This window comes from Corticium candelabrum, unplaced genomic scaffold (assembly GCF_963422355.1).
Source record: "Corticium candelabrum unplaced genomic scaffold, ooCorCand1.1 SCAFFOLD_102, whole genome shotgun sequence".
Classification (NCBI taxonomy): domain Eukaryota; kingdom Metazoa; phylum Porifera; class Homoscleromorpha; order Homosclerophorida; family Plakinidae; genus Corticium; species Corticium candelabrum.
The window spans coordinates 1-11,000 of NW_026912673.1; the positions used below are offsets into that span (position 1 = coordinate 1).

An 11,000-nucleotide genomic window follows, 5' to 3' on the forward strand; every position below is an offset into this window, starting at 1 on the left:
ACTTGTAGTTTGCTGTAACCGTGATTCCACTGACCTGAACTGTAATGGATAATATTTTTAATTTTAGTGTTCTGTATGTAGAGGTTTGTATGTAATAAATGATGTCAGTCAGTCAGTCAGTCAGTCTGCCTGTACCTTGTTGTATAAACAAGAGACCCTCGGTGTTAACCAACAAACACACCTTGGCCATGAGGGTGTCAAAAATTTCTTTGACCAGTGACTCACAAATGGATACGCACGAAACACAGCATCAATCACATATGACCACGTCTTAGGTGTCATAGCGACTCCAGCCGACTTCATCTGCATCAAGATTTCTTGCAGTTGAGTCGAATCACTGACATGTTGAAGAAACACATGAAACCCGTTGATATCTAAACTCTCATAATTGGTGAAGAAATCCTGCATAACTTCTTCTCCCAGTTGAGCCTTTAGAAAGTTGTCTTCCAAAGCCATTACAGCAACGAGAACAGTCTCGTACAACTTCCTGATAACATAACAACAATTTTAAGACATTAATATCACACCATAGAGCTCATGATTATAAACTAATAAACAATGGCTAAAAGCATTGTTAATTAATTAACTAAATTTGAAATATGTAGTCACAATATAATTAACTGATTAATTAATATGCTGTGAATCTAGTATCTTAGACTCGAGTGTTTCTGTTCTAACAAGGTATTAATTAAAAAATTTAAACTAAATTTAGTACATAAACAAAACAAAATATTTCAACCGATGTAGCTGTTTCATAATACCTTGTTGGTATACGATCATATGATTTCATTAAATGAAGAGTCTTAACTGCTACGTGAACATTGCCCAGCTGAGCATGATAAGATACGATAAGTTCCCATGACTTTGTGTCAAGCAACGAACCTCGATCTTTCATTTCAGATGTCACTAATTTGACACAAGAGAACAATAACGATAAACTGGCTGCATGCAGAATTCTGGGAACACACACACACACACACACACACACACACACACACACACACACACACACACACACACACACACACACACACACACACGCATGCATGCACGTGCACGCAAGCACAAAAAATGGACAAATGTTAAGCCCTCCACGTCTTTCGATGTTGACCTTGAGGTCAGTTGCGGAGATAGCTCCTCCTGCCTCTAGAGACAGGGCCTCCATGCACTACGTGGAGTCTTGGGGCCAGCGCTATAATCCGCCTGGAGCTTGGCCAGAGTCGTCCAGGGGCACTGAGAATGGCGCAGCGCTGGGCCTGGACACCAAGGCCCACATGTACCCATCTGCTGCATGATGTTGCTGCCAAGCCAGCGGTCTTGTCCACCCCAGTCAATGACCAGGTACTCATTTATACTCCTGAGTCGAGAGAAGCAAGTGTGGGTGAGTTTCTTGCTCAAGGAAACTGCGACAGTGTTGCCTCCACCGGGATCGAACCTTTAACCCTCATCACGGAATACAAGATCCTGGATGTCATCACCAACGCTCTACCATCTGCTCCACCAAGCACACACACACACACACACACACACCTACACACCAACCCAATCACACACACACACACACACACACACACACACACACACACACACACACACACACACACACACACACACACCTACACACCAACCCACTCACACACACACACACACACACACACACACACACACACACACACACACACTCACACACACCTACACACAAACACTCACTCACACACACACGTGCACACACACACACCTACACACCAACCCACACACACACACACACACACACACACACACACACACACACACACACACACCTACACACCAACCCACTCACACACACACACACACACACACACACACACACACACACATACACACACGTGCACACACACACACACACACACCTACACACCAACCCACTCACACACACACACACACACACACACACACACACACACACACCTACACAACAACCCACTCACACACACACACACACACACACACACACACACACACACACACACACACACACACACACACCTGACATAACCAAATCTAAAGTCTTTGCAGTCAAACAACCAGACTGAATGACGTCATAGAGATTAGATGAAGTATCAGATGATAGACCCATGGAAGCATACTGATCAGCAGCCATCCTGCACAGGTGCACCCACAAAACACGTTACTAACCACACCTACTAAATAAACAAACAAACAAGTTGTTATTGACCACACTCATTTATATTAATTAATTAATTAGATTTCATTTGTTGACCCTACTATTACACGTACAAGTTGGGAGACTGACTTAACAAGATGAAGATGACCTTGCTCAAAAGCAAGTTGCATCGCAGTTTGATGCCCTAAAGCAACAGCTTCTCTTGCATGATGTGACTGCCACCGGGAGTTCTGCGTATGAAAGTAATGACGCCAGAAATTCAGAGCCTCCAGCACCACAGCATCAGTTGCAGCAGGCAGCATCATGGGCTTAACCTACAAATAAAGAAAACATGTTTTACGTGTACCAGGACAGAAAATAACCTATCTGTCATGACAAAAACAGTCTTACAGCGTTAGGAGATAGAGTTTGCTGCACACATCTGATGAAGTTTTCTCTAGTTGGCAACGTGGAATTTCTGCTGTCACCTGGCTGAGATTTCACTCCTTCAATCAAACTGAGTGCAGAATTGTGAGGTACTCTTAGTGCACGCAGTCCATCAAACAACCTATGTTTTCCACACTGAATCATTTGAAATGAGTACCTATATACGGGCTTTCGCTGTTAAGCTCCCGTAAGTGCTGTACTCACCTCCAAACGGGCTGTTTACTTTTGCATTATGGGTGCGAAGATAGCTGGGACGTTTGTGACTATTTTCATCGTTCTTGGGACAGCTGGTATGTTACTTACGAACTTCTTCACGAAACTTCATCATGAGCTGCCGGACAGTGATCAACCACTCGGTTGGATTGCTATTGCATCGTGTGTATTTGCGTTTGGAAGTTACGGAGTGTTTATCAAAACGCCGGCCGTTTCCGATCTGGTGCGCTTGCTAGCCTACGTATCACGTGACTGTGTTCAGCCAGATGTCACTAATATAAATATTTCTGTTTTGCAGAAAGTTGATCCGGGAGTCTTCCAGGTGCTTTCACACCATCTTCAGATTTTGCATTAATTAATCTAATAGTAGGAATGTCAATGTCAAGGTTTACTACTCAGTAGCAACTGCTGCAACATTAATGTGTGTTGCTTTCTACAGCCATCCGGTCCATTTTAGCACTGCTGAATTTCTCTGGGGCACATTAGGAGCAGGCAACTATTGCATCTCACTGTCTGTATATGCATATATGCACATTGGTAAATTGTTGTTGTCGTGTACTGGCAGGCTTGTGGGTGATCTCACAGCTACTTGGATTTGTTGCAATCAATTCAATAGGGTTGGATGCATTGTGTGTGTGTGTGTGTGTGTGTGTGTGTGTGTGTGTGTGTGTGTGTGTGTGTGTGTGTGTGTGTGTGTGTGTGTGTGTGTGTGTGTGTGTGTGTGTGTGTGTGTGTGTGTGTGTGTGTGTGTGTGATGTCATGCATCATCAAATGGGGTGTGTTTGGTTTTGTAGATATGCTGTCGGACCTGCAATCTGGGCAGCAACTACGATGGTGGTTTCGTACGTGTGGGGAGTTTCAATGCTTGGAGATAAACCGAAGAGCATCGCTCTTTCTGTTGTTGCACTCGGTACTCTGGTGCTCGGTATTACTATTGCAGCTTTTTGCAATTCAACACTGTTTGACAAACTTTACCTGAAGTGTCTGTCACCAGGTGCAGAGTGTTGACTGTGATACTGTCCATGTTGTCTACTTGTGTACTTTCTTGTAGGTGTATGTATGTATGTATGTATGTATGTATGTATGTATGTATGTATGTATGTATGTGGCTCAATTGGTTAGAGTGTGCAGTTGGAGATTGGCAACATTCGGGACCTTTGGGTCAGAGTTTGAGTGCGGGAGGGCCACATACATAATGTCCCTTGGGCAAGGAACTAACATACACTTGCCTCTCTCTCTGGAGTGTCAGTTCTGTCCAAGAAGAAGAAGTGACATATAGACAGTGACTGCTGATAGCATTGTAGCATCATAGCATTGTAGCATCGTAGCATCGTAGCATAGTCATTGCAGTATCGAACCTGAGCCTTAGGGGCTGTTGTATGTACGTAGGTACAAAAAATGTATGTATGTATGTATATACCCGTACAGTATCACTGTATGTATGTGGATGAATGTACCTATGTATGTATGTTTGTATGTATGTATGTATGTATGTATGTAGGTAGGTAGGTAGGTATATATGTATGTAGTATGTATGTATGTATAATGGTGATATGCACATGCTTAAACCTTGATATGCACATGCTTAATTACACTCTATGTGACACAGAACGGAAAGAAGAAAGGCAGCGCCTCTTTGATAGTATAAGCATTTCAGAATCTGTCAATAATGACACTCGAGAGCGTTCACCTGAGGAAACAATATCTAGATTTCGCTTCTACCTTGGTATTGTGTGTGCTGTTATGCTCGGCCTCTTCAACGGATCTCTCCAAGTTCCATTTTATTATTACAGACAACACATAGGAAAGGAAAACTACAAAGCTAGCATAAGGCATTGGAGAGTTGCAGTTTAATTGAATTACTGTAATGACATCGTTTCTTTGTAGCTATCTTGTAAACTTTAGTGCAGGTATTGCTGTCACTACTCCAGTTATCTGCTTTGTCTGGTGGATGATCAGATTTCAAAAAATTCCGCCATTTCATTTCATGCAAGTCTTATTTCCAGGTCTAGCAACGGGATTCTATTGGGTGAGTCGATGAGGAACCTTTAGGCGTGATTGGTTATTGACGGTTTGGTGAAACAGGCATGTGGGTACTGTGCTGCAACATATGCAACGCTCTATCTTGGAAATACGGTTGGGTACCCTCTCACCCAGACGTGCATTGTGATCAATGGACTATGGGGCATCATATACTACAAAGGTAGACTATTATAATGTTGGGTACAGACAGGCAGACAGTTGGACGGAAGGACGGACGGACAGACAGGCAGACAGACAGGTTTCAATTTATTATTAAAGAATCTATGAGTATTGATAAGAATAATTACCGGTTTGTCTGCTTATTGCCCTGGCACTGTAATTTGACCACAAATATACATATTATCTTTTGTACATGCAATCCTCTAGTCTTGCGTAGCCAGACCCTCTCCGCCCCTCTCTCAGTCTGGCGGAGAGGGTCTGACTACACCAGACTAGCAATCCTCTGCCTATAAACTGCAGTTGATCCTTTGCATGTCAGATATTGAAAGCATGTAGACATGGTAAAAGGTTTGCATGCAGCTGCAGTTTGCAATAAATTGTAAGCAAGCAAAAACTACATATCAGAATGTGTGTGTGTGTGTGTGTGTGTGTGTGTGTGTGTGTGTGTGTGTGTGTCCTTGTTTGCTGCTGCTGGTGTTAAGATAATTGCAATAACATCATTTTACTTATTATATTTAGAAATACGTGGTGCACACAAGATCATTGCGTTTATGTCAGCAACAGTGATTATTATTGGTGGAGCTGTAATTCTTGCCTTGTATGGAATGTCAACAAAGTAACTATTCTACGGAACATTGTTCTACTTTGTAGTATGTTAGTTGTAGCTAGACCACTATTAATAAAATAATAAATGTTGTTGAAGCTGAAATACTATAATGGCATATGTTTATCCTAAAGTAGGAAAAGCAATAGCTGGCAGTGTGGAATTGCGGCAAACGTTTATGTAGATAGGAGCCTAGGAGGGGTATCACGGAAGATATACAGATTACATTACACATCAAAACGGAAGCGAGTTCATCGAGAGACCGACGGGATAGTTGAAGAAGCGGTCGACCGTGTTCTCATTGAAGTAAGGCGTGAAGAAGAAGAGACTTCGGAAAGCGAAGAAGCCTTTGTTTCTGGAACAGATGACCCCTGTAGTAATTAAAATGCCACGATTGACCTGGCGGCGCGTATGAAGTCACAGATTGTCGTACTAATTGGTCATGAGGGCGTAATCACAACTCGTGCTATACAGGAAGTAGCCAATTCTGTAGTTGTACAATACTGATCAGAAACAAGCTCTTTAGATTTGTCTTCTCGTCATCACTAACTTCCTAATGATGTTAGAATTATCTGTTTGCGATGTATAGTTAGCGAGATTCAAGATTTTTTCCACGCTGCCAGCTATTACTTTTCCTACTTTTTAGCAACCCCCTGACATGATGCAAGTCAGAGTTACATGCTAACAAACAACAGTTTCCACCCATTGTTAGACTGAGGACGTGTTTGCATTGCAGTCTGTTAATTTTACAAGTTCGGTGCAGATTGGTTCTATACTAGAGGTCATTGGTCAATGGCTGAATTTAATAAATATTATTTGTCCACGCTGATTTGAACAAACATGTGACACACACACACGCGCGCGCGCACGCACGCACGCACGCACGCACAGACACACACACACACACACACACACACACACACACACACACACACACACACACACATTACCAACAAACTAGGCAAGTTCCTACGTCATCTTGTAGAGTATAGCATGCCTCATCAAAGACAGACGGCACGATGCCTTTTCACCATCCTCAGTGGACATGCCATCTATCAAAATCAACAACCACTGCACATTTGCTGTCCAACTCATGACGAACTAGATACCAATGACACAACTCACACAATTTTCAAACCAAGTAGCACGACGAACACATGTGCCTAGAGTATAGACATTCACTTCCTCTAGAGTTACTGCTAGCCTGTCACTTGTCTTTGATGATCACCATTAATGAGAAAACGTTAAACTTCTTTCCTCCAAATCCAAAAATTGCCAGAAACACGTTGTCGCCGGTTGGAGCAATATCATTGTATGAAATCTGAAGTACATTGATGGAAGAATCACTGATATTTGCAGTAATATCATTGCTGTCGTCTGCAGTACACGGCCGAGCTTTGCATACCAACGTAGAGAAAGCGTCATTGGATTGGGCACCAACAACCACAATTCAATTGAGAAATCAGATCCAACGGCTTGAGAAGGACAGACATTAAACGTGTAGAGAGCAACACCAAGCGTCTCTACAACACCTGGCTCGTTCGGGTGAATAATGGGTACGAGACTACCAACCTCTACAGTAGATTTCACGGGAGGGTCAAAGTCTCATACATTTTTTCGTTTCTTCTGGAGGGAATATTGTCTTCTTGGCCGGTGCCGACTGTGTGGTGCTGTTGACAAATGATACACCGAGCGAATACTGGATGTGAGAAGAATCACTTGTTCTCACAGTCACAATGATGTTTGGTCCCATCGCCTTGTCGTAGTTATACTGGCAGCTGCTCTTTGCAGTGTCCGCCTCATAATTCTGGCAAAATACAGAAGTTGTGGTTGTGCCATTAGAAGCAGTCGCGTACACGACACCTAGCAAACGATTCCACCTAAGATTTTGCGGCAAATTGAAGTCTACCACCACCACATATCCGTGGTAGTTTCTCGCTACGCTTGCACAAACAGAGGCGTTCCACACTTGAATAGATCTAGCTTCAGGTCTCACCGACTCCTCTGTAACGTAACTGGTCGGAAGCCTGACATACTGCTGACCGAAAACGGTCACAACTAAAGAAAATTAGGTAGTTAATTAATTAATCATGCAAAAATGATGTGTGTCTAGCTAGATCTTGTAAAGATTATAACAATCTGGTATCTGACGTAAACAGAAGTACAATAGCGGATAGACAGTGTTCCATTTGAAATGATTTGTCTCTAGATTAATATTTGTATGTAGTGTAGTCAGTTTTAGTTAGCTGAACATACGGACTATAGAACCTAGACGGGGGTAGTGGGAGAGATTGTATTTCTAGACCGTCAGCTGCCCACTTTCTGTTGTGCTGGAACAGGCTCTAATTTGCTATCTTTTGCAACAAAGCCAAATTAATTAAGTGTTTACACTGGTAGGTACACTAGCAAGAATTGCACACACATGCAATGTGGGTGAGATTCACATGTCACGTGCAGCTCACATGCAGCTTTATCTTGCTAGACATCAAAGCACTCGCACAATGCAGAGAATACGCCAGGGACATCGCAGCCTACATGTCTATTGGTGCATCGTTTGTAGATGTATGTAAATATATGGCACAACTCTGACGCTAGACAGCTAATTTCGCCGAAACATAAATATTCGTGCACGATATCTTTAGAGACAGTGGACACACTCCTCTAGAGCGATAAACTAGCTTATCAGAATAAGCTAGCTTATCAGAACGTTGACCTTTGAATTCATGCATAAATACGAGACTCTCGCAACAACGTGATCATTCCAGTTTGGGAAATCATCGGTATCTATAGCGTTCGCGAACTCTCTCTAGACCCAAATGGGACACGGCGTCTTCGCTATTGTGCTTTTGTCTACATCAGGTACCAAACTGTTGCAATCTCTAGAGAAGATTCTGCATGTTACGAATCATTATTACGTCTCTATTACTTGTATCTTCCTTTAGTCGTGACCGTTTTCGGTCAGCAGTATATTCGGCTTCCAACCAGTTACGTTAACCAGCAGTTGGTGAGGCCTGAAGCTAAATCTATTCAAGTGTGGAACGCCTCTGTCTGTGCAAGCGTATCAAAAACCTACCACGGTTATGTGGTGATGGTAGACATCAATTTGCCGGAAAACCTTAAGTGGAATCCTCTGCTAGGTGTTGTCTACGCAACAGTTTCTAATGGCACTAGCATTACTCCCACAACTCCTGTATTTTGCCAGAATTATGAGGCGGACACTGCAAAGAGCAGCTGCAACTATCTCTACGACGAGGCAATGGGACCAAACATCATTGTGACAGTAAGAGCAGGCGATTCTTCTCACATCCAGTATTCGCTTGGTGTATCATTTGTGAACAAAACCACACAGTTGGCATCAGCCAAGAAGACAATACTCTCTCCAGAAGAAACGAAAAAAATGTATGAGATTTTGGCCCTTCCTGTGAAATCAGCCGTAGCGGTTGTGAATCTTGTACCCATGATTCGTTTGGACACGCCAGGTGTTGTAGATACGCTTGGTGTTGCTCTCTACACGTTTAATGTCTGTCCTTCTCAAGCAATTGGATCTACTTTCACAATTGAAATTGTGGTTGTTGGCGCCCAACCCGACGATGCTTTCTCTACGTACGCATGCAAAGCCTTGCCATGTACTGCAGACAACAACAATGTTATTATCGCAGACATCAGCGATTCATCTATCAATGTGGTTCAGGTTTCATACAATCAAATTGCTCCAACCGGTGACGTGTTCCTGACAATTTTTGGATTTGGAGGAAAGGAGACTAACCAGTTTTCATTGGGAGCGGTAGTCAGGAGCAAGTGACTCGAAAGTGAACTCTAGATGTGCCGGGTAGTGCTCGTCTAAGCGTTTGCTAGTTAGTACGTCATTGGTGTTTATTTGGACAGCAAGTGTTGCATTGTATGGTTGTTGCTCTAGTAATCTAGTACATGTATCTTAGAAGTGTTCCCTGCCGCGCTTGAACATGCATGCTGCACTCTATAAAGGCCTGTCCACACTTAGCCTCGCCCCAGACGCAGTGTGGATTGCAGCCCCGGATGCGCTGCCATCACCACTACGCCTGGTATGGTACCGCCCTTTGCGGTCACCATTAATCGTGTCCCTAGGGACATGATTAGTGTCAGTTACAAGTGCACTTTGTCGGTGTAGTAGATTACAGAAAACGACTGTCGCGTGAGATCTTCGCTATTTAGCGTGCAGTACGTAGGCAGCAGTCCAATGCATTGCAGTAGAGGCATATGACGCATTGCAGCTTCAACTGAGAACCTGTGTACGCGTTCAAAGGCGTATGGTGCACTGCAAGTGCCATTTCTGATCTTCCATTTCACCGCTACGCTCTATAAAGTAGCTGCAATCTCTTACTAACGCTTGACAGCGGCCTAAGATCGCAATATCGACAAGTACAAAGGCTAGAACAACGTCAAAGTCCAATCGAAACCTCGGTTCCTAGCTAATAACATTAGTATCACACGCGCTGAAGAATTTGATTACATACTTACTCCCGCCCAGAAAGGCGGTACCATACCATACGTAGCGGTGATGGCAGCGCATCCGGGGCTGCGATCCACACTGCGTCTGGGGCGAGGCTAGTCCACACTGGACCAGAATGGATCGCGATCCGATCGGGATAGCGAGCGTCCACACTGCACTTTGAAAAACGCTACCTCCGCCTCATTTCGATATCACGTGACTGATGACTGATGTATACGTGTGGCTTCTTTGCTTGTGGAAAGCGCTGATACAGCGACGTAAGGTGAGCGAGAACAAAGACGAGTGAGGAGTGCTAGATGTTCCGACTACACGCGTAGCATACGTGAAGGTAACGCCCACTATTTCTAATTGGATTCAACCGATCGCTACCGACACGACCTCGCGATGTGGATCGGACGGATCGCGATCGAGTTGCAAGTGTGGACAGCGTTGCGGTTGGATCGCGATCCAGTTGCCAGTGTGGACAGGCCTTTATTAATTAAAACGCAGCGGCACCTCCCATGCAGTCTTCCACTTTCAAGCTAAATAGTGAATGTCGAAAGCAGTGTACACCCATTACAAATATCTAAAGACTGGCAGTCTGCACAGAATTTCTTAGCAGACTTTCTTTCGTACTAGGACGCAAGACGCGTTGTCTCACACGATAGGTCTGAAATCGGACCTAACCGCAAAGATAACCTCGTGAGAGTAAAGGCCAGTCGATTGGATCGCCAAATCCATTTAAATAGAGACAGCGATCTCTCAAGCCAGGCTCTTCCGCGCAGTCGCTGATCTAAACGCACGTGAATCACACGAGGAGGAGGAGCTTTTGCCAACGGCGGAAAAGACTCGAAAACGTCATAGTGACGTGAAAACCTCGGATCTGGTTTCATAGCTTGGATAAGGCTAATTCGATTAGC

General features: G+C 43.8%; 3 protein-coding genes across 4 annotated transcripts; 2 read left to right on the forward strand and 1 right to left on the reverse strand.

Moving 5' to 3' along the window:
• Positions 1-181: 181 nt before the first annotated feature.
• Positions 182-2,737, reverse strand: LOC134197883 (uncharacterized; the record flags this gene model as incomplete). The annotated part of the gene is made up of 5 exons (XM_062667233.1): positions 2,558-2,737; positions 2,297-2,481; positions 2,029-2,144; positions 762-906; positions 182-487 (listed from the first exon to the last, which is right to left on the reverse strand). Coding segments are annotated over exons 1-5 (932 nt in total), but the record flags the coding sequence as incomplete, so codon positions are not given.
• Positions 2,738-2,766: 29 nt separating this feature from the next.
• On the forward strand, positions 2,767-5,724 carry LOC134197882 (transmembrane protein 144 homolog B-like). 2 transcript variants are annotated; one of them, XM_062667231.1, is made up of 10 exons: positions 2,767-2,780; positions 2,838-3,029; positions 3,105-3,128; positions 3,193-3,298; positions 3,372-3,423; positions 3,601-3,800; positions 4,416-4,638; positions 4,694-4,835; positions 4,892-5,009; positions 5,528-5,724. In XM_062667231.1, exons 2-10 carry the CDS (start codon positions 2,886-2,888, stop codon positions 5,626-5,628), a joined length of 1,110 nt encoding a protein of 369 aa, XP_062523215.1. In that variant the 5' UTR covers positions 2,767-2,780; positions 2,838-2,885; the 3' UTR covers positions 5,629-5,724. The 2 variants fall into 2 exon arrangements, with proteins under 2 accessions (XP_062523215.1, XP_062523214.1); XM_062667230.1 differs by lacking the exon at positions 2,767-2,780 and having other exon boundaries at positions 2,794-3,029.
• Positions 5,725-8,351: 2,627 nt separating this feature from the next.
• LOC134197881 (uncharacterized) lies at positions 8,352-9,552 on the forward strand. Its single transcript, XM_062667229.1, has 2 exons — positions 8,352-8,471; positions 8,555-9,552. The coding sequence occupies exons 1-2, from the start codon at positions 8,429-8,431 to the stop codon at positions 9,412-9,414; spliced, it is 903 nt and encodes a 300-aa protein (XP_062523213.1). The 5' UTR covers positions 8,352-8,428; the 3' UTR covers positions 9,415-9,552.
• Positions 9,553-11,000: the final 1,448 nt, after the last annotated feature.

Bases quoted from the DNA above. Each gene is read 5' to 3' on its own strand.
- LOC134197882 (XM_062667230.1), top strand. From the start codon at position 2,826: ATGGGTGCGAAGATAGCTGGGACGTTTGTGACTATTTTCATCGTTCTT. The intron at 3,801-4,415 runs GTGCAGAGTGTT...TATGTGACACAG, and splicing joins CCTGAAGTGTCTGTCACCAG to AACGGAAAGAAGAAAGGCAG. The intron at 4,836-4,891 runs GTGAGTCGATGA...TTGGTGAAACAG, and splicing joins TAGCAACGGGATTCTATTGG to GCATGTGGGTACTGTGCTGC.
- LOC134197881 (XM_062667229.1), top strand. From the start codon at position 8,429: ATGGGACACGGCGTCTTCGCTATTGTGCTTTTGTCTACATCAG. The intron at 8,472-8,554 runs GTACCAAACTGT...ATCTTCCTTTAG, and splicing joins TGTGCTTTTGTCTACATCAG to TCGTGACCGTTTTCGGTCAG.